Source organism: Haliaeetus albicilla, chromosome 26 (genome assembly GCF_947461875.1).
Source record: "Haliaeetus albicilla chromosome 26, bHalAlb1.1, whole genome shotgun sequence".
Taxonomy (NCBI): domain Eukaryota; kingdom Metazoa; phylum Chordata; class Aves; order Accipitriformes; family Accipitridae; genus Haliaeetus; species Haliaeetus albicilla.
In genome coordinates, this window is record NC_091508.1 from 6,196,913 (window position 1) to 6,218,955 (window position 22,043).

The 22,043-nt window shown below is 48.7% G+C and overlaps 2 protein-coding genes across 9 annotated transcripts; both read left to right on the top strand.

Moving 5' to 3' along the window:
• The first annotated feature begins 2,303 nt into the window (after positions 1 to 2,303).
• On the top strand, positions 2,304 to 4,116 carry LAMTOR5 (late endosomal/lysosomal adaptor, MAPK and MTOR activator 5). The gene is made up of 4 exons (XM_069770765.1): positions 2,304 to 2,369; positions 2,547 to 2,608; positions 3,113 to 3,230; positions 3,750 to 4,116. Exons 1-4 carry the CDS (start codon positions 2,335 to 2,337, stop codon positions 3,808 to 3,810), a joined length of 276 nt encoding a protein of 91 aa, XP_069626866.1. The 5' UTR covers positions 2,304 to 2,334; the 3' UTR covers positions 3,811 to 4,116.
• Positions 4,117 to 5,463: 1,347 nt separating this feature from the next.
• Positions 5,464 to 18,271, top strand: SLC16A4 (solute carrier family 16 member 4). 8 transcript variants are annotated; one of them, XM_069771645.1, is made up of 9 exons: positions 5,468 to 6,002; positions 6,570 to 6,676; positions 8,920 to 9,052; positions 9,634 to 9,777; positions 10,256 to 10,417; positions 10,946 to 11,494; positions 12,767 to 12,978; positions 13,720 to 13,813; positions 14,123 to 14,647. In XM_069771645.1, the coding sequence occupies exons 1-9, from the start codon at positions 5,933 to 5,935 to the stop codon at positions 14,233 to 14,235; spliced, it is 1,584 nt and encodes a 527-aa protein (XP_069627746.1). In that variant the 5' UTR covers positions 5,468 to 5,932; the 3' UTR covers positions 14,236 to 14,647. The 8 variants fall into 8 exon arrangements, with proteins under 8 accessions (XP_069627750.1, XP_069627748.1, XP_069627745.1 ...); XM_009928842.2 differs by lacking the exon at positions 14,123 to 14,647 and adding an exon at positions 17,924 to 18,271 and having other exon boundaries at positions 5,471 to 6,002; XM_069771644.1 differs by having other exon boundaries at positions 5,466 to 5,999; positions 13,720 to 14,647.
• The last annotated feature ends 3,772 nt before the right edge of the window (positions 18,272 to 22,043 follow it).

A 22,043-nucleotide genomic window follows, 5' to 3' on the forward strand; every position in this document is an offset into this window, starting at 1 on the left:
AGGGTGTGTTTGAATCTGAATAGAATGTGTAACTATGTTGATTTATGGTTTGAAGTATATCCCCCATACCTCAGATTGCATTTGGTGCATCTCCTGGGAGCACGAGGGAATAAGACCAGGGATTGCTAAAGTGGTTAAAAAAGCAGGAAAAGCTGGAGTTGTCGGCTTCTTTTTTAATTTGTACATCCTGGGAAGATGCAAGGGACAACATCCCAACGCACTCAGGGATGGGGGGCCTGACGAAAACACCCACCAGCCCCGACGGTCACATCCATCAGGTGAGAGAGGAGCAAGAAATCTCTGCAGCCTCCACGATGCAATGTCCCCATGGAGCTGGGGCCATTCGTCACCCACCGTCTCATCCCATGCAGCCCTTTTGTGAGTCCAGCAATAAAAAAAATAAAAATAATTAACATGTAAATACCCTTCCATGGCCAATGCATGGTCCTGGGCTCCCACAGTCCAGCCTGGATTCGGCTGGGACTCCCTGGACCAAGCTCCCAGTGCTTGCAGTCGTGCTGGCCGGGGCCATGCAAGCAGAGACCATGGCTAAGACCCTTTGCACAACAAGGGCAGGAAATAAACCTCCTTTTTTCCCCTCCAAATATAGCTGGGTTTGCGATTCTGACCCAGTGAGATGGATTTTTCCAGCCCTGGATTGGTAGGTGCCATCCCCGCAGCATCAGAGCTCCACACCAGCATTATGAATTTAGTCCTTTCTGGCTTTTCCCACTGAGGAATAAACATCCCTGGGCCTGATTTTGGAGCTGCTCCCTGCCAGACCTGGTCCATGGGGGCAAATTAGGGACTGGGAACAGCCGGGGGGCTCAGCCCCAGGGAGGAAACATGGCCTGAGGTGATGGGCTGGGATTTGAACTATGGGTTTGATTGGAGCTATGCAGTTCAGTCGGGCTTTTCTGTTGAATTTCTTTTGTAGAGGATCAGTCCAGTGCTAAACCATCTATTTAATCAGTTAAAAATAGCCCCGGCATTTCCCTGCCCAGAGACCAGCACTTCTTTTGATGTAGCAGCTGTTCTGCTGCTTCGCTAAAGTCTCCTCCACCTGGGCTTGAATTAATTAATCCAAACTCTCCCCAAAATCCCTCCTTCTAGAAATCCTTGCAGCCAGGAAAGGCTCAGGAGTGGTTGTTTTGGGGAGATTTCCTTGCGAAGGTGCTGATGGGGTGGGGAAGATGCAGCCCCTGGCCTCCATAGGGCATATTTGTATTTTTGTGCTGTGTTGCTTCCTAGGGGTGGGGGGGGGGGGGAAGAAAAAAAAAAAGTCACGAAAAGTCCAAGCCATCCCAGCAGCGTGGGATGCAGCAGAAGCCCCTGGGCAGGTGGGATCAGGGTTCTTGGTGCTGCCCGAGACAGCTCCCAGCTTGACCAAGGAGAAAGAAAAATAAAATAAAAAATCCTGCTGCACTTCACTTCGCCCATCAATAACATTTTAATTTTCTGACCTGACAAGCCAAGATCTATGGCCAGGCGCAGCCAGGAACGGCTTCAGCTGGCACCTCATTAGCGTCGCCGAGCTTTGCGATGCACCCACCATAAATTACCTCCTACTCTCCGCTAGCAGCGGGGCTCAGTTTTGGGGGGGCTCCTGGCAGCAAAGCCGGGCTGAGCATCACTTTTAACACCTCTCTGCCCCACGGGAAGGGGATGGGGGTCCTGACCCCCTCAGCATTGTATGCACCAGTCCAGTTTGGCCCTTCCTGCTGCAAATATTGGGCTCCAGCCCGTGTCCTTGTGTCCCCGCATCCCCCAACCTGCATCCCCCACCGTGGTCCAGCTGGGAGAGGATGCTCTGGCCGCGGAGGGTGCGCAGGGGCATCGCCATTAAATCAGCACTTCAATTTCATTTTGCCGTGCAAATCCCAAACGGTGCTGCACGGAGGGAGCGAAACCACAAATAAACCACGCTCAGGAGTATAAAGGTGGAGAAAAAGGAGGGAAAAGAACCCGAAAACCCAAGAACCGCAAGCGTGCCACCCGCTCTGCCCAAGGAGGGCCGCGCTGGGGGGCAAAGGGGTGCGGGGGCTGGATTTGCAGCTAACGCCCCCAAATTAGGGCATGGTGGATATGTGGGCCTGCAGCGACTGCTTCCTTGCAGGGAGCCCCGGGAGGGTCCCGGGCCAGGAGGACGGGGGCAGAGCGGTGGCACCAATTTGGGCTGTACCCGCCGCTCACCCCGCGGGAGGCCGGGCGGGCGCCTTGGCGCAGCGAGAACTTTTGGCCCTGCGGAGCCGCCGTCTGCGCGCGTCACGTGGGTGACGCCGCTGCCAGGAGCAGGGCGGGGAGGGCGGAAGTAAGGGCGGGGGGCCCGGCGGTATGGAGGGGACGCTGGAGCAGCACCTGGAGGACACGTACGGGCCGGGGCGGAGGGGGGACACACGGGGGACAGGGGAAGGGCTGGCTGTGCCCCACCGGGGCCGCCGGGTGGGGGGGGCGAGGGGGGAGTTGGGCCTAGGCCGGCCCGAGGCCCGGCGGGGGGGGGGGGGCGGGGTCTTCCCGGCCCTGACCGCCGTTGTCTCCCCCCGCAGCATGAAGAGCCCGGCCGTGGTGGGGGTTCTCTGCACCGACTCGCAGGGGCTCAACCTGGGCTGTAAGTAACCGAGCACCGCCGGGGGTGGGGTGTACCGGGGCCCGCCCCACCGGAGACCCCGGGTCGGGGGGCACCGGGCCCTGCCCGGTCTCTCTTAAGGACTCCTGGGGGCACCGGGCCCTGCCCCACTGGAGATCTCCCCGTTTGGGGGGTTCCAGGCCTTGTCCTGCGTGGGCCCCTGCCCCCTTCCACTTTGAGGCCACCAGGCCCTGCCCTATTGTAGCCTCCCCCCTCTTTGGGTGTCCCCGAGGGCCTGGTAGCACCACCACGGTACTCAGCTTCCCACACACAGGGGAGGAAACTGGAGCCAGCTCTTCCTGTCACTTAAATTCAGGCTTTTTGCTGGTTTGAGAGCAATAATGGGGGGAGATATGCATCAACCCACAGGGAAGGCAGATGGGCCCAGGCGGGAGCAGCCCCCCTTAGCCCCGGGGGGAAAGCTCCTTCACGTGAAGTGCTGTCACGGCATGTGTGGCTTTATCTAATGTCTTCCACCTCTCGCAGGCCGAGGAACCCTCTCAGATGAGCACGCCGGTGTCATCTCTGTCCTCGCCCAGCAGGCAGCCAAGCTCACATCTGACCCAACCGATACGCCCGTCGTGTGCTTGGAGTCAGACAGCGGGTGAATCTCCAGCCCAGGAGTGCCACTTTTTCCCCTGTTTCCTTTTTTCCCCCCAGCCCTGGGGACCTCTCCAGAGTCAGATCCCTAGAGCAGCTCTCCTTATCTTGAGCTGCCAGTTTACTGGCAGATGTGGAGGAAGCTCCATCTCTGAAGCCATGGGGGGAAGGTAGTCACTGCCACAGGTATGGGAATTCATTAGATTAATGGGACCTCAGGAAGCAGGAACTGTAAAAGCAGTAGGAAACCTTTCAGGGGGTGGGGGTTACTGCAGCTCTGTACTTCTACACTTGGGATCCCCACAGATAATGAAGCCCATGCTGTAGCCTGTCAGTGTGGTAGGCAAAGACTTCTCCAGCACTCTTCATGGGACCGGGCAGAAGACATGCAGTGACCGACAGGTCTAGTGCAGAGCTGGGGTTTGCTGCAGCTGCTGGATGATACCTGTGTCTAGTTTCCCAGCCATGTCAGCTCCTTGTCACAGCTGGCTTCTCAACTGCCTTGGCACTTTTCTTGTTCTAGGAATATCATGATCCAGAAGCACGACAGTATCACTGTAGCAGTGCACAAGCTGGCATCCTGACCCTTGGGAACCTGTGCAGCGCCCCACTCCCACCTCTGGCCCAGCTCCTTCTCACTGGACAACCACTCTCCTCTGCTGTTCCAGCGCAGAACATGCTTGTAGTACCAAACCTGGGCTGAAGGCTCTCCCTCTCCACTTAACAGCTCCTGTGCAGCTATCAGGGTCTCCAACTCACATTTTAGCACTTGTGCTGCTGAGGATGAAATGTGGGTCACTCACCAAGCTCATGTAATGATCAGATACTACAAGGTGTATGTGTGTGTGTGGCCTTATTTGTTGGAGAAATCAATAAATGACCTGCAAAAACACTCCTTTGCTTCTTTCTGCTCCAGCTGTGAAAACTGTGCCCATTGCTTTGCCTCATTTCCAAAGTCCCTTCTTTATTAGCATTTCTCTAGAGAAGAGGAATAGTGCACAAAGGCTTGAATTAATGGAGGCTCCTCCAGTAGAAAAGATACAAACACTTTCCAAGGAATTGCTCCTAGGAGATGTTTAGCCTCCTCTAGTTAAATGTTCTGTGCGAGATGTACTTGCTTACTGTGCCTTGGATTGAAGTTCAAACCTACACGTGCTAGCCCTGCCTGCCTGGTCCCTGTGTGAACTATAAGTGGATGTTGACAACATGCTCACAAATCCAGGCCTCTTGCCCACTTATGGATTCGAGCATTTGAAATAGTTTTTTTCCCCTACAATCTGTGAAAAGGTTTTCCCCTCAAAAAACTGCTACACTCAAATGCTTCCTGTATGTAAGGGAGTAACAAGGAGCTGGCCTGCAGCTGTCCTCATGCATAAAGTGGAAGGGAACCTTCACAGCAGAGCATGAGCTAAAACAATTGGGCTGGGTCAGAGATGAAAATGACATTCATGCTGCTTTGACTTTACTACTAGGAGCAGCTCTGTTTATCAGTGATGGTCGCAGTTGTTGTTGTGTATGAAACGGGCAGTAGGGACAAGCCTTCCCCACACAGCTGGGCTGTGTGCTCCTGTCGAGGTCAGTGTTAATTCTGAGTAACAACCCAGCCTCAGAAGCAGGAGTTGGTGTGTCCAAGCTCTGTGACAGTCTTGAAGGGTCCCTCTTCTCCCCTCTCTCTGACACCCCACAGAGCTGGGAGCAGCTCCAGCCAGAGCGCTTCCTCCCGGACATCCAACAGCTCCAAGTGCAGATGCTGCACCAGATGCTGCTGCCACCAGCACCCCCACCTGCAGAGCCCCCCTGTCCTTCAAGCCCTTAAACCATATTCACTGCAAAACCCATTCCACTTGAATAAAAGATTAATGCACATATTAAAAGCCTTACTATAGGGAAAGTTCCTTCGTATGCTCTGATATATCCTGGCCTCTTCCAGTAAAGATGGGGCATTGCCTTCTCTGCCAAGGGAGGGGAGCAGAGATCGGTATCACAATCCTACATTTTTATCTGACCTCAGGAATGCCAAGTGGGGTGACAAGTCAACCAAAACTGGGGGAGGAGGAAGCACGAGGGCTGTATTTACCCAGTGGTTTGTGCATATTTGCAATAGAGGCATGGAGCCAACTCAAATCCTGCTCAACTACCAGCTCCGCTCAAGGGCTGCAGCAGCACAGCTGCTCCGCTCCCGCTACCAAGCATCTTGGCTAGAAAACCTAAAGCTTCCCAGACTGTCCCCTCCTAAATGACGCAGTTTCCCGGGCCAAGGGCCATGCAGCAGAGACTGGGCGGGCAGGACAGGAGCTCTGCTCCCCTGCAGCCACCAGCAGCCCCAGGTTTGGCTTCAGTCCACCATTGCCACCTACTGCTCCGTTCAAGGGCTGGCAAGACCCAGGGCTCTGCCTGGAGCTATAACCCGTGCAGGCTTCCCCTCCTCTTTCCTCCCAACAGGATTTCTGCTCCAAAAGCTCTGGGTTTCCTGCTCCCGGCTGGGGAAGGGGAGGGACTCCTGGCCTTGGGGCCCTGCAAGCCAGGCTCTGCCTCCAGGGAGGAGGAGGACGAGCTCTGTCCACCCAGCCCCAGGACTTGCTGGGCTCCATGTCCCGCTTCGGGGCTCGTGGGGAAGGACAGACACCGTCATCCTCACTGGAGGTGAATGAAGAAGCAGACTTTGGGGTGCCACATCAGGAAGGGGGGATTTAGTCTCTGGAGCAAATGAAGAGACGATTCCTCTTTGCAAGCAACTGTTTCGCGGAGGATTTTTCCAGCATGCAGCAGCAAGGTGGTAAGGAAAAGTTTCAGGTTCATCAGCCCCGACTGCTCTAGGGTTCAGCTGCACCCTCGGGCAGGATCCTGCCACCACCAGAGGCATGGGATGGGCAAGAGGATGGAAGGGAGATAAGCAGAGAAGGATGGGGTAGGGAGAGCTTCCCAGGAGAGCTCAAAGATCGATACAGATAAACAGTGACACCCGCCCCCCCCTCCCCTCCCGACTTCTGGCACAAACCAACTAAACTATCATCTGCTCTAAAGTGGCAGGAAGGTGCTTGTCACTTAAAATCCCTTAGAGCTTAAGTGGTTACAGTAATTTGGTGGGAAAGAGAAAGGATATTAAACTGTTCGCAGGCAGTGTTAATGTGCAACTTAACATCTGTTGGTAAAAAGGTTGGTAAAAGCTTCACCCACCCTCAAAAGCTTTTGCAAGCTGAATGCAAAATACTGGTGGCTACCTCATTAACAGCCAAGGAGCTAAAGGCAGTTCAAAGGCAGCTGATGTCTTCAGGGGAACAGGTTTTGAATTGAAACAGCAATGGAGCAAGGTGTTAATGTCTCCTGAAATCCCCATTTCTAGAGGAAAGGAAGGAGGAAGAGCCAGAAGTTCCGGCAGCCAGGAAGAGCCCGAGCACGGAAGCCGCAGATGGAGGGTGGGCATGGGGAGTGGTGTTTCATTTCTTCCTGGTAAGCAGACAACAAATTCATCTAAATCCTCCTGGAGCTGGGGCAGATAGAAAGTCTTGAGTCTCACATAGAGCAGAGGACAGGGTGATCCCACCGAGCTAAGGGCAAAAATGAGCCGTGCCTTGCTACACTGAGTGCACCCATTTCACCGGGGGCTGAGCAGAGACTGGTGGGTTGACCCTGGCTGGACACCAGGTGCCCACCAAAGCCACTCCATCACTGCCCTCCTCAGCTGGACAGGGGAGAGAAAATGTAACAAAAGGCTCATGAGTCGAGATAAGGACAGGGAGAGATCACACACCAATTACCATCACAGGCAAAACAGACTCGACTTGGGGAAAATTAACTTAATTTATTACCAATCCACCAGAGTAGGGTAATGAGAAATAAAACCAAATCTTAAAACACCTTCCCCCTTCCCACCCTTCCTCCCCGGCACAGCTTCACTCCCAATTTCTGCACCTCCTCCCCTCCCAGCAGCACAGGGGGATGGGGAATGGGGGCTGGGGTCAGTTCAGCACACCTTGTCTCTGCTGCTCCTTCCTCCTCACCCTCTTCCCCTGCTCCAGCATGGGGTCTCTCCCATGGGAGACAGTTCTCCATGAACTTCTCTGACATGGGTCCTTCCTACAGGCTGCAGTTCTTCAGGAACTGCTCCAGCGTGGGTCCCTTCACCAGGCTGCAGTCCTTCAAGCACAGACTGCTCTGGCGTGGGTCCGCCACAGGCTCACAAGTTCTGCCAGCAAACCTGCTCCAGAATGGGCTCCTCTCTCCATGGGTCTGCAGGTCCTGCTAGAAGCCTGCTCCAATGCAGGCTTTCCACAGGGTCACAGCCTCCTTCAGGCATCCCCCTGCTCCGGCATGGGGTCCTCCCCAGGCTGCAGGTGGATATCTGCTCCACCGTGGACCTCCCTGGGCTGCAGGGGGACACAGCCTGCCTCACCATCATCTTCCCCACGGGCTGCAGGGGAATCTCTGCTCCGGCGCCTGGAGCACCTCCTCCCCCTCCTTCTGCACTGACCTGGGGGTCTGCAGGGTTCTTCTTCTCACATGTTCTCACTCCTCTCTCTGGCTGCAGTTTCTGTGCCAGAGCAACTTTTTTTTCCCTTCTTAAATCTGCTATCCCAGAGGCACTACCACCATCACTTATGGGCTCACCTTGGCCAGTGGTGGGTCCATCTTGGAGCCGGCTGGCACTGGCTCTGCCAGACATGTGGGAAGCTTCTAGCAGCTTCTCACAGAAGCCACCCCTGCTACCAAAACCTTGCCATGCAAACCCAATAGACATACACCTTCCACTATGCAATGCCACCTGAAAACATCTCAGTGAGGTAAATGAGGGTGCCCAAATGTGCAGCCCAGGGCCAAAAGGCAGCTTGCAATGATAAGATGACTTTTCCCTACTCATACACACCACCGCTGGGGTGTCAAACCCCAAAGAGGTGTCTTGTACCTTCGGTAAGGGTGAGATCCCATCTTGGGGCAGTGGAGGATCGGAGCCGAGATGAGTCCCCAGGGACTGACTGCAGGAGCAGCACAGGGTGCAGGCAGCACACACAGTTACTCTCTCCTGGGAGACCAGGCATCTTTGACACCACTTAAAAGCACTAATTCTCCAGGCTACAGGCTTTAATACCACACGCCAGCTTCCCATCAGTGATGAAGACAACGCTGTCCCCCAGCTAGGAAGGCTGGGAAGAGCTGGAAAGCTTTCCCACTTCCATTCCATCCAAAGTAACTCACTGCCAATCATTAACCACCTGCTATGAGGGAGGAGAGAGGGAGTTAAAATTAAGGACACAAACTGTCCTTTGCCCCCCTGGCAGGGCAAGCCTGGGAAACTGCACTGGCTAATGTCCATCCCTGCTCCGCTCAACACTTCATCAACTCCTAGTGATCTTCAATAGATCTGAGACCCGTTTAGATTATTTTTTAGTATTAAAAAATAACTTACAGAGCAAAAAAACCCTACAAGAGTCAGGCTCTAGTGTTTTGTTCCTTTTCTTTGGAAAAGCCAGTTTGCACACAAGTTTTTTTTGAGGGTCTGTGAAGATAAGATTGCAGCGTGGCCACCACAAGTCCACCCTGCTGATACTCCCTCAACACACTCCCCCCCAATTTAACATGTCCCGGTTTGTTTCTCCCACAACACAACAAATTACACACACAAGAAAAGCAGAAGGAAAAGCTTTTCCTCCTGCCTGACCCCTGGGGCATCTCACCTCCGTCTGCTTCCAATTCAGGTCAACGTACTTGTGATGGGGATGCTCAAGACCTTTGGGATTTTCTTCGTGGCTTTCCAAGAGGAGGTGGGGGGCTCCTCTGAGCAAGTCAGCTGGATCGGCTCCATCATGTCCTCCCTGCGTTTCTTAGGAGGTAAGCTGGCATCTGTAAGGATTGGGGCAGCGCTTCAATCTCAAGCCCATTTGCTTTGATATCAGGAGCACCGAGGATGCTCTGTGGATCTGATTTCCATCCCAGACTACTGCAAGCTGGACGCAGCTGGTACCCACATGTGTCTTAGCAGGAGCATGATCCAAGGACGGGGATCCTGTGTGTCAGGACACCTCACTGTGGCAGGTTTATTATATGCATTCAGAGCAAAGCCTCATGCCTAACACCAATATTATTGCCTCTGAGCAAGCCAGCTGCTGAATAATTCATGACCGCTGAGCATGGTGTGCATTAAGAAGCAGGCTCAGGACATCTGAAAGTTTGGACTTCGACTCTTTCCCCTGCCCCGTCCGCCAAGCTCCCAGGGAATGAGGCAAGGTCTCTTGGCCACTCTCCTGAATACTAACCCATGCCAAATTTCTTGTCACCCCTCTCCCTCCCAGGGTGGCACACGGACCACTTCCTGAGGCACCAGATGCAATGATCCCAATACAAGTCCCCCAGCCCTGCAAAGCAGCATTTGTCATCTTCAGCCTGAGATTTCTCCCTCCTTTCCCTTCCAGCCCCGCTCGTGGCCGTGGTCTGCAAGAGCCTGGGCGAGCGGCCGACCTCCATCATCGGGGCCGGCTTGGTCGGAGGGGGCTGTCTGCTCAGCACACAGGCCACCAGCGTCCCCTTCCTCTGCGTCTCCATGGGACTTCTCCTGGGTGAGCAGCCTGCGACTTACAGTTGGGCAGAGATTTTCCTGCGTACGATGAGTAAAAGCAGCTCCTTTAACATTAAACCAGGCAGTTCCTTGAATAGTAAAGCATCCCCAGCTCTTTTCTAGGAGATGTTGTGTGAAACCCCAAAGCTTCATGATCAGGAGCATAAAATACCAGTTTCAACATGCTAGTCGCAACTAACCTTGCTTTTTTTTCTGGACCCAACATGAATCCTGGCCTTTTAAAATCCCTTACTAAAAGTGTACAGCCTGAAAAAAACCCAGATACTAAATACCACACATGAAATCTTGTTCTCCACTGACTGCAACAGCAGAAGTCCCCCCACTTTCAGCCCATGAACCCTGCAGAGCAGCTCCACTATGCGGACGACGAGCTTGGGATGGCATGACTTTGAATCCCTAAAGCTCACAATATGAAGCAGTCACTTTTTGGACGTGGACATTTCTTTCCCTTCCCGCAGGTATGGGGTTTGCCTGCCTTTACCAGGCAGCCGCAGTGATGACGGCCAAGCGCTGCAGGACACGGCTGGCTTTCTCCAATGCCATCGCCCGCTCTGGCATGGGGCTGACATTTCTAATAGCACCATTCACTCAACTTCTCATCGATTTTTATGGCTGGCAAGGTGAGCGCGTCTTCTGTTTATTCAAATTCGGCAGCATTAAGAGGGCATTTGAGGATATCTGGGCAGGAGATGAGGCTCTTTTTAAAAATTAAAATTGGATGCACCGAGGAACAACTCTGCCTCTTCTGGGACAGTTTGGGGACATCTTGTTAATGATTAAATGCTCAATCAGTCATTAAAGTCAGAGTCAAAACAGAGATCTCAGAAACCAAAACCAAAACTGAAAATCCCTACTTTTACTACACTGTTTTCAGGCCATCCTGAACATCCGTCACATGTACAGATTTCTAGTGGGGGAAAACAAAACAAACTCCCAGATCCCAGATGTAGCTCTGGATTTGTTGCCTGCATCACAGCAAAAGGGACCTCCAGCTAGAAAAACAGGAGTAAAAGCTCCTGTAAGATACTCCTCCTTATAGCAGAGCTTTCTCCCTGTTCAATGCAGACTACACCCTGTTCTAGAAAGATCATTTCCTACTGCTCCTCCCTTCCCGCACCAAGAAAAAAGAATCTTCTCTCTTCCCTCAGGTACTCTCCTGATTTTTGGAGGCATCATGTTAAACCTCGTGCCTTCCAGCATGCTGCTGCGTCCCATCAGCACCCAGCCGCCTCAACGCTCCTCTGCTAAAAATCAGGACTGTGGGTCTTTAATGGCAAAGAAGGATTCAGAAACACTTGATGGATGCTCAGATGAAACCACTCCCAGGGAAATACAGCTTCGCAGTGCACAGGACCTTCCCACCACGGAGGGACTCCTGATGTCCCATGGCAGAGATGTGTCTGGTCCAGTAAATACATCTGCTTTGGAAAGGCTCAAGAAACCCCCTGTGGACAGCTGCTCGCCAGAAATAGCCACCGAGGCCAAGAGAAGCTACAAATCCCTTCCACCAACAGAAAAAGAAAATTCACAGCCTCTCCTTGACTTCTCCCCACTGAAGGATCCTGTCTTCTGCATTTTCACGTGGTCTTTTTTGTTCAGCCACTTGGCCTACTTCGTGCCCATCTTCCACCTCGTAGCAAGAGCCAGAACGCTGGGCATAAGCAGCATGGATGCCTCTTACCTCATTTCAGTGGCTGGTAGGCAAAAGAATCTTTTAAACCCATTTCTAATTACAATGATACCAAAATAGGAAAAAGAAGCAACACAAATCTTGCCAAGAAATAGGCCCAAATATGTACTAGAATAAATCTTCATGGAAGAGGTTTAGCTCACAGCCCTTACCCCCCTTCTGTATATATAGCGTCGCCTTCTGTACATGTACAAAGTCGCTCTCACATGGTGGGTGGTTCTCTCAACCTAAGCTAGATGATCCCCCATCCTCACTGCACCAAACAAACATAACTTTCCAATTACATAGGTGCTATCTGTCCTCCTAAAGCCTTCCCACCACGATCCTGCTTTGCTTAAACCCACAAACCACAGAAATCCAGAGTCACTCAGCATTCAAAGACCTCCAGTTTGACCCAGGAATGTGTGCAGAGAGAAAGAAATTCAATATTGGGGGAAAAAAACCCAACATTAACTTGGATCTAGTCATTTGGATTTAGGACATTCACCTCCAAGGGGGGAAAAAACCAAAACCATGCCTGATTATAAGCAGGGATTAACACTAAAGTCGCATTGTGTTAAGAAAGTGGCTCCAACCTCAGTCATCATAAAATATTTTATTGTACAAAAATAAATTTTACTTCTACACTGCTGTATAATATTTAGAAATGACGTATGCTGTCAAAGCATCTAGAAGGAGAGTGCAGCAATTAATCTGACATTTTGATTAGAGTAGGAGGGACACAGTGGTCAGCAAGATATTAGCTGACAGTGAGCACTCTTCTGATCTTTAGTTCATAAAAACATATCAAGAAATGTAAAAAGCAAGTACCAAAAGTTTGCTAAGCCTTTAAAATAAGGCTGGGCTTCTATCCTTCTTTGCTTCTTTATAAAAATTAAAATCTCATAAGCATATTTCTTCTTAATATTCTGCTTTTCTCTATCTTGAAAAAGAGATCAAACGGCAAACTTATCTTTCCTGTTTTTACTGAAGGGCATTTCAGAGTTTTCTGCTGAGTGCACAGCCCTTAATTGAATTTTTACAGACCACTTTGGTGCACCCACAGGCACTTGGCAGTAGCAGGCACCAACGTAAAGAAAAAAAAAAAGCATGAATTTTACAACAGCCTAAAAATGCCTTCCTGTAACTTCCCGGCATTTCAGCCCTTTGTGGTCACATTCTTACAGTGAGTGGCAGGTAGAATTGGGATGCGTTTCAAAGCAACACAGTGCAGAATAGCAAAAAAAAAAAAAAAAAAAAAGTCTTCTTTGAGGCTTTGGTGAACTCCTCTTCCCCCCAGGCATCACAGAGACAGTCAGCCAGCTGCTCTCAGGCTGGGTCGCTGACCAGAACTGGACCAAGAAGTATCACTACCACGTGGCTTACCTTGTCCTCGGCGGCATCACTAACCTGCTCTGTCCTCTGGCCACCACCTTCCCATTACTCATGACCTACGTGGTGGCCTTCGCTGTTTTCTGCGGTGGGTTCATGGCTCTGGTTCTTCCTGTGCTGGTGAGTAGGATATTTAATTAAAAGAATGTAGTGTGGCATTTCTAACAGCATTCTAAAATGATCCAAAAACCCTTTTGTAAAGCTATATTACCCTGGGCTGTTGCAGACCTGCATGAGAGGGCTCTCCCCTCTAGCCTTCCCATTCTGAGCCACTGGAGAGCCCCAAATCTCCTCTCCAACCCACTTACTGGTGTCCACAGCCCAGATGCAAGAGAAGCACTGGGAGTTTGTTGCAGATTTTTAATAACCTGGCTCAGCTAATTGCCTTCCACATCCTCCTTTCTGAAGCAGACTGCTCCAGCTCCTAGGAATCAGGATGAATCCATTCATTTCCTAACGCTAAGACAGAGGGTTGTGCATATCAGCTCCCAGAATTCTCTATAACATGCACAGACCACTTACGGCAGGATCCAGATAGGGAAGCATTGTTATAATTTGGCATTTCTTTCTGGGAAGGAATTCAGAGTTTAAAACACCTTCCTCAAAGTCTTAGCAGCGTTACTAGTTTCGGGAGATGCCCAAGCAGCTGGAAGGCAGAAAAGCATCTTGCATTCCAGTAATTTCCATGCTGGCCTTAAGGAGGCGAGCGGATTCCAGGCTGTATCAGACCTATAGGTGCAAAGTCCTTTCAAAACTGCAGCTGGAGAGGAAATTCCTCAGGAAAAAAAAAAAAAAAAAAATCTCGTGCTTGCACATTCACATGAACTCAATCAATAATTATCCATTTGGGTTTACAAACAGGTAGATCTAGTGGGTGTGCAAAAACTCCACAGCTACTTGGGGTTTGCTGCCTTCTTTGCTGGGATAGCAGCCATCGGTGGACCTCCTCTAGCAGGTAACTGTAATGTTATATATAAGTTATACCCACCGCAGACATCTAGTGATAAAACATGCTCCGGGTTCACTCTCCTACCCATATGCATCCAAGGCTGTTTTTTCTGTCCAAGTGAAAAAAAAAAAACCAAAATGCATTTCAGAAACTTATCTTTATACACAGGCAATATTTTGCTCGTGAATTTGCAAAACCCAACTAGCAGTTTGACAGCTGCGTGGAAAAAAAGAGGCTAAACCCCACGTGCAAATTTTAACCCTGACCACAGCAGAAAAGTAACGACCGCATTGCCATGGATTTTACCCCCAACAGGGCATTGGAGCACTGAACTTGGAACAGAGGGGCTAGAGGGGAGACAAGGAGAGGAAGGTAAAGCAAGGACAAGCTTAGCAGCAGTCCCACCAAGCAGAGGCACTGAAACATAAGGAGAAGTCTCGGCAATCTCTTGTTTTGAAGAAGATTACACAGCTCAGCCACAAGAGCTCCTGGGCCCAAAGATAAGGAGGATGAAAAGCCTTTCCTTTTCTCCCTCTGCCAGAAAACCAAGGCAGTTTTGAGTATCTGGCAGATTTCAAGCGCTTAGAAGCGAGTCTCCAGTCTCTGCTTATGAGCAAGGGACTTGTTTTCCTCCAAACATCTTGGCCAGGACAAAGCTTTTCCTTTCCCTGATGAGCCTTTAGCCATACCTCATAGCTGGAAACAGGAACTGAGCTCTTCCTAGGTCCTCATGATGCAAACAAACTAGAAAAAGCTGCAAGGTCAAATATCAGTGTGAACAATGTCCTGTCACTCACCTACCAAATGTATCCTGAATAAAACCTGGCAACTTGTTCTTCATTTATTGCTTCCTGCCCTCGGCTATCAGTTGCCCCATGCCTGCAGAGGCACTTTGCTCGAAGCTGCCAAGGATTCTGTAAATACCAGCTCCGTGCAAAGCTACAGCAATGCTGCTGTACTGCGAGCATGTGAAAAAAATTGATTTCCCTAATCAATATTTCGAGGTTGGTAAAACTCTGTATATGGATGCAATTTCAAGCAACTAAAGCATTTCATTGACAGCGTGCTTTACACTGTCACAGTGATACATAGCCTATATTGGATAAAATCTCTTCTGCTGATACAAGATGTATGTTCACCAGAAAGCAATCCCTGCACAACTATCACAGTAAATTCCCTGACACAGTAACATACTGTATGAAAAGAGCTAAATAATTTGGCTCTCTCTTATCCATGCATCATACATGCTAAGGTAGCAGTTATACTTTCATCCACTTCCAATATATTTTCACTAATTGGAAGCCTTTTGCTTTCTGAAAGTGCTAACCACTCACTGTGTGAACACTTCTGGATTTTGTAAAGCAAGCAGGTTTCCTGCAAAAAGCCTTCCATGGAAATCAATCTTCTTAATACTGGTGGGATAAATAAAGGCCAAAAAAAGCCAAGAAGCAAAACTGTCGCTGATCCATCTCACTGTAGGCAAGGCGAGAGGGAAACAACTCAGAGTTCAGGATCTAAGTTTGTGATCCAAGATAAATTCTAGAATTTTCTCTTCTGTATTAAGTGTGAAAACTGAATACAACCAGAAACTACTCATTAAGTCTAAGTGTCCAAAAGCACCTGCTTTTTAATTTAAAGGATTTAAATGCTATGTGAGACCCTGGGGTTTAGTACTTCTGACTGCTGCTGACCTCCCTAAAACCCTGACTTTAGAATTTCAATTTTATAAAACTCAAGTATTTTTATGCAGTGGAACCTAAGGCAAAATAAGAACTGCAAAGGTTAAAACTGCTTATTTTGCATACCAGAACAAAGCCTAATCGCAATGCAACAAAAAGGTGACTTACCTGCAAATCTGTTTAACTAAAAGCTCTTAAATCCGGAGGCAGCCGGCCTGACCGAAAGCCCAGGGTGAAAAGTTTGAAGGCTCCTTCATAGCTCCTCATCCACCAGCACTGCTGGATGCTTCTGCCATGCTGAAAAAAAGCCAAAAACAAAACAGAACAAGACAGAACAAACATTATTTTGGCAAGCTGCAAGCAAGCTAAGGAGACAAGAGTACATTTTATTTCCATAAGCAGTACAAATCAGTAACTCAAACTGCAAAAGAAATAAAACAAACCATGTAATCCAAAACTACAGAATAGATTCCAGCAACCAGCACACAAACACCAGCCCCAGCAAATTTGGGTGGTGAAAGGGGAGAGGATGGAGTCATTTGAAAGCTGTGCTGGCACGTGCATTTAGATGCTCTCATCTAAATTTTACCTGCATCTTCACACTAGGTATTGCTACTTAGGGCATCAGGAATAAACAAAACTCCTGATTACAGATCAGCAGCGCAATTTAAACAGCCTGACCACAGCCTGCAGCATGAGTATGTGCTGTGGATGTTTAGTTTGGACCACTTAGGTGCCAGGGATTTACCGGCATTGCTTACAAAACTGCTGTTTTGCTTAAGTTTGCACACAATGAGCTTCTAATTCAGCTTTCTGCAGCAGGAATGATTTTTTTTGGATGAGGAGTCAGACACTGTAGGTGCTTTAAAAGGTTGGGGGGTGTGATGCAGTAGAAGGTGATCACTGTCCTCCTGGTGAGGAGGCAACGCTGGTCTTTCAGCACCAAAAAAACCAGAAAAATTAAAAAATATCCTGAAGGATATTTAAAAAATAATTTAAATAAATCAGAGTTCAACTGGTGCACTCTGTCCTATACATCTTACTGACTGCATTAGCATCCCTTCTCCTGTCCAGATCCCAGAGACAGCAAAACCAGATCCCACCTTGGAGAATAAACCACTCCACAAAAACAGGGTCACGGGAGAGCCACCCAATGTCACCAAGTCCAGTGCCACAGGATCCTCCTTTCCAACAGCAAGCTCTGTCTTCGCCTGTGCTGTGGCTCACACAATATCCCTGAGAAAAAAAACAGAGCTGAAACTCCCCCTGAGAAAGGCACAAGCCAACAGAAACTGAAACTGGGGTAGAGCAAAGCAGCCCACAGCCTTTCCTCTGTTTTAGAAAACCTTCCTTTGGCTGTGTAAATCTACAGCAAGGAAAATGTTAGCACCTCGGGTTTGTCACAGACCCCCAAATTTTACCAGCACTGCTTCCTTCCCAACTCAGGGCCACGTCACTCGCAGATAACAGCAGCAGCCACGCTCCTGCGCAGCTGAGACCGGGGTCTCTGGGGACTATATTATTTCCCTTCCTAACCAGAGCTGGTTTTAAGAATCCCAGATTTAGGCCAGATCTACGATTTGTGTAAATCATGCAAGTCCACGGATGTCACCAGAGGAATTGCATTTTACGCCAGCAGCAGCAGATCTGGCTCAGCTGCTAACCCGCCTCAGACATCCAACCAACCCACGCCAGATTTGGGAGTATATGAAGGGTTTTATTACATGCAGCAGCAACTCCCATCACTTTGTATATTTTAGATTCAAACAGAGGAATTGTCCACCTTTAAAATGATTGTCTAGACACGAGCTGATATGCTGTAACTAAACAAAACACTTCAAGGTCATTTTAAAAGGTGACCTGCCTCCTCGCAGATTCCCGAGTCTTTATGGAATTTAGGTTTTCCTTTTAAGTGCTTGCAAAGCTACTTTTAAGCAATTTCACTTCAAGCTCCTGGCCTGGGATCTCTCATATTAGACAGGTTGCATTAAATTGGGTCTGCTCACAAGAAGGCAAGGCTGGAGAATCTGGAGTTTGCAGCCCAGATGTTGCAAACACCAACACATGCAAGTCATCTCATTAGTCCAAAGGGATCTTCCATCTGCTGCAGCAGCTACTTTTGGCCCACTTATTTAAACAGGAAAAAAAGTCAGGGATTCAATTCAATCAAATTAAAACCCATGTCCACTACAAGGATCAGGAGAAGTTAGCTCTGGGATGAATGACCTACAATTTTGCCTGTTATACCAATGGCAATAGTCCTAACTGTCCACGTAACTGCTGCACAGCAGCAGGCACATGAAGAGTTAAGATAAAGAAAATATCTGAGGAATTCTTAAATGAGAACACACATCCTTTGCTTCCCGCCCACCTCCCAAAATGATTTTTTTTGGTGAGAAAAATCCAACAGCTTTAATAACAATCTTTTCTCCTGCAGGGTGGCTGTATGACTACACCCAGACATATGTCTGCTCTTTCCTCTTTGCTGGAGCCTGTGCTCTCATCTCACCTATTTCTTTCTTCTTTGAGCCTTCAGCCCAGAAATGGAAGCTAAAAAAAGCCAACCTGAACAACAGCCCCAGGCTTGGCTGAAGCAATTCTCGGTAGAAATTTTAAAGAATGGTCTTTGATTGCATCCACGATTGGAAAGCAATCACCAGCACAGACCTTCTGTACCAGGAAATATAAACAACAGCAAAAATAGGAATTTTTAGATGACAGATTCACAGTTTGTATACCTAGATATTTCTCCTGCATGTGTGAATAAAGCCATCTGAGAAATACATAGCGTAAAGCATTATTTGATGGGAAAAAATAAGGCCCATGGCCCAGAGGGACATGGGTTTCACTTTGACTTTGCTCCCGAGCCGTGTCTGTCTATATGTCCGATTTAACCCCGCTGTGTTCAGTCCGACAGCTCAGTATCAGAGCCACAGAGCCGCCTCTCCAGCTTTCCTAGCCACCGCGAGAGAGCAAAGCTGACTCACCTCTTGGGATGAGGCAGCCAAGGACCTCAAAAGTGCCAAAGCACAGCAAGAGATTTTAGCTTATTCTATTCAGATACAAATAATTAGCTCCAGGGAGGAACACAAGGACAGACACGGTACAGAAAGATAAGGATTAAACTTCCATGAGGATATGGACAACAGCCATTCCACAAAAACCTCTTTTTCTGTGAGAAGGATGCTGCACCATGGCCCCTCAATCTCCCAGGCACAGTGTTGTTTGCCACAGCACAGAGGACCTGGAAGCAAAACCAATTCTCCTTAAAGCCAGTACCACAATACAGCAAACTTAAAGATCGTACTTGTCTCAGATTCTTCTCCTTCCTCCCCACCCTCCCAATCACCCAGCGACCCCCTGGGATTCAGTGAACCCACAAAGGCAGGTCCCAGAGCCAGGCAGCAATGCTGAGCCTGTCTATATTCAACCAGCATCCTACAAATTTAATTCGGGTGGCCAAGATTAACATAGCTGCTTTGACTTTCTTTCCGGTAGTGAGGTTGCAAATATCACCAGATATTTGAAATTATTACATGGATCTGGGATAGCGTAAGGGTTTTACACGCAACCACCTCAGCCACTGGCATTATCTCTTTTTTTTTTTTTTTTTTTAATATTAAACCAGCTAGAGAGTTGTTTCCCCTATAGAAACACTCCTTTAAACTGTCAAATGGGTTATTTCAAGCATGAAATTAAGCGGTCTGTATTTAATAAAAAGCTACAGAACATTACAGCAGTATTAAGGAGCTAAAACATAGCCACAGGCAAGAAAGTTCTCTCGCAGATAATGGGGCAAATTCAGCAGTTACACAACTGCACAATGCCAAAGAAACTAGGCGTGCTTAAACGAGGGAAAAATTTAGCCTTGAATTTGCAGTAGATGGGAAATACCAGTGCTACAAAATGGTTAATTTTTCATATGCTGATTCAGAGCTTCTCCTAACTCCTGCAGGATACAGATATTAACTGGTACAACTGAATCACGTACTGTGTTTGATGCAGAGGTTTAAGGATAAGATGACTATTTAAGAAGCATTAAGGGACTGCGAGTTTAAGAGGGGCAAGCAGGTACTGTGTAATTTGGCTTAAGCCTGTCCTGCACTAAGCCTTCAGCTGAGACCTTCTGTAGCAGGGATGAAGCCTTCATTTGTAAATTTGAGTTTTCACCTCTTGAAACACTATAGTTCATCACTCGCTTACTAAACAAATTAGAGACTACCAGCAGCCCCGGTTTGCTGCTGTAATAGGAACTATGAGGAACACTTGGCTCCAGGTTTTCCAATCCAAAAGCTTCAAAACCCCCTCTTACTCTGCATCTCTTGAACACATATTTGAGCTCAGTAGTGCTTTTCGCTATTACCAGTGTAAGACCCAGCAACCAAAGCAACGTGGGGATGAAGAAGAGCCAACACACCACATCCTCACACCGCTGCTCTCTGTCTGCATGATTTATAGCACCTGTCCCCATGCTCTAACCTCTTCCTCTCCCTGTAAATAAAGCCACTCTGCTCAACACCATCCTCCTTTCAACACAAGCCCCGTTACATTTTCACCTCTTTTGCCACCAAGGAACGACTTGCAGTGGGATGTGGCATCCACACCTCTCATCCCATCTGCTCCAACAAATGGGCTCCCTTCAAAACCTCCAGGTTTTTACGGAGAGTCCTCCCCTGTCCTCTCCATCAGACTAACACATGCCACCAATTCCTTACCCTTATTTAGAAAATGGGTCTCCCAAGTCCTTGTACCCTCTCTTTCCTTCTGCAAAGGAACAAACAGCTCAGGAGCTCCCATTTCCCACAGCACCTTACCCCGCAGATGGGCACCACCAGCCTCTATTTGCCCCCAAAATAATTCTGCACAGGCAAAGTACCTTTTTCTAGACCTGATTACCTCTTATCTATCAAAAGAGGTTGAGGAAACCAGTCCCCGTACCGAGAAACTCCTCCCAGCTGCCCTGCAGAGTCCTACCATCAGGCTGGGAGGTGGGAGAAGTCTTCAAGCCTTTGTCTTTGCAACCAAGCAGGCTCAGGATAACGTCTGGTGGTCAGATACGCTTCTCTCCTCTCACACATTTTGCTGAGAAGGCAAGCACAGAACAGATGTTTTAGTTCTCCTCGCAGCTCTGAAAACTAAAGGCATTTATTTACTTGCAAAATAGACGCAACACGTGCATTAGAGAAACAAACAGCAATGACGATGGGAACATCTGCCTGGAGGAAGATTTTTCCATCCCATTGAAGTCATCTTGCAAATAACTTCATAAAGCCAGTCTTGCATAGTAAAAAGCACCACGTGCTGTTTGGATAAATGCAAAAGCACGTTTGCTGGGACACAAACGAGTTTAAAAGCCATAATCTCTTAGGTTGACTAGCAAATCCCCTTCGTGCCTGCTCCTTTACTCAACTGCAGAATACAGGGTAGAGAAAAGAAGCAGCAATGGCTTAATAAGATCTTCAGCATGAAAAATGCTTTGCTTAAATGCGGTGCCGACCCAGTCCTGGTGCCCATCCAGCCCATCTCCTGGTCCTGGGAAAGCAGCAGCCCAACAGCAGAGGACTGGATTCCCTCATGTTTTCCAACCCACATGTACCTCTCAAGCATCATCTCTGCACTTTGTATTGGAAAGGAATTGTTAACAACCTCCTAGAGATCTTCCCAAGAAAACAGTTTAACTTGCGATAAATAAAAAAACCCTTGTAAAACTAATGACCACCTCAGCACTCTGTCTTGAGTCACTCAGTGTAACATTTTTCCTACCCCAAGCTCATCTTTTGCACATGCGATGCCTGGGGTAACGTGCTATGGCAAGCTGCGCTGCAGTTGTATCTTGATGAGAAATCTGATTTGGGAGCATTTTACCAAAGATTCCTCGGTTTGAAAACCTTCCTAAAATTCACACCAGGAAGATGGTGCAGAGAAACTGGACGCTGAAGATCCCTCCAAAAGATACAATGATATGCAGGCTACCAGAGCTCGCCGGTAAAGCGTCCAAGTGACAAAAGGCTTTTACAAGAAGCCCAAGGAAACAGCCTCCAATTTTCACTGTATCCCAACAGAAACCTGGCGCAACACCCCAAGCGCCTTTAGGAAAAAAAAACAAACCCCAAATTTCATTTAAATAAAAAGTTTTCTGAGTACCGATGGACAGGGGACTGTTACCCTGAATCCTGATTAATTTTAGCACCGCAAGATTAAGAAAGCAGGAAGAAAACATGGAACTGGCTTCTCCAACAAGACATAGCGGCACACACTGCTGCAGTTAAAGATTAGTTACTCCTGGGTTTGTTTCATTCAAACAACTTGGCTGCAAGGCTACCATCCTTCCTGGGAGTTAAACAGGGCAGGAAATGCTTTTCTGTCATTATTCAATGATCTATTCCAGGTATAATCCTGCAAGGCAGCTCTCGGAGCTAAAGTTCCAGCCAAAAAGGGAGCGAGCAGTAACATAAGAGCACTGGGACTTTGCTGCCATCTCAGCCCTGCCCAGAAGAGCCCGGTCACCCTCTGTCACCCATTGGGACCCACTCCCAGCACCCATGCCAGGTATTTTG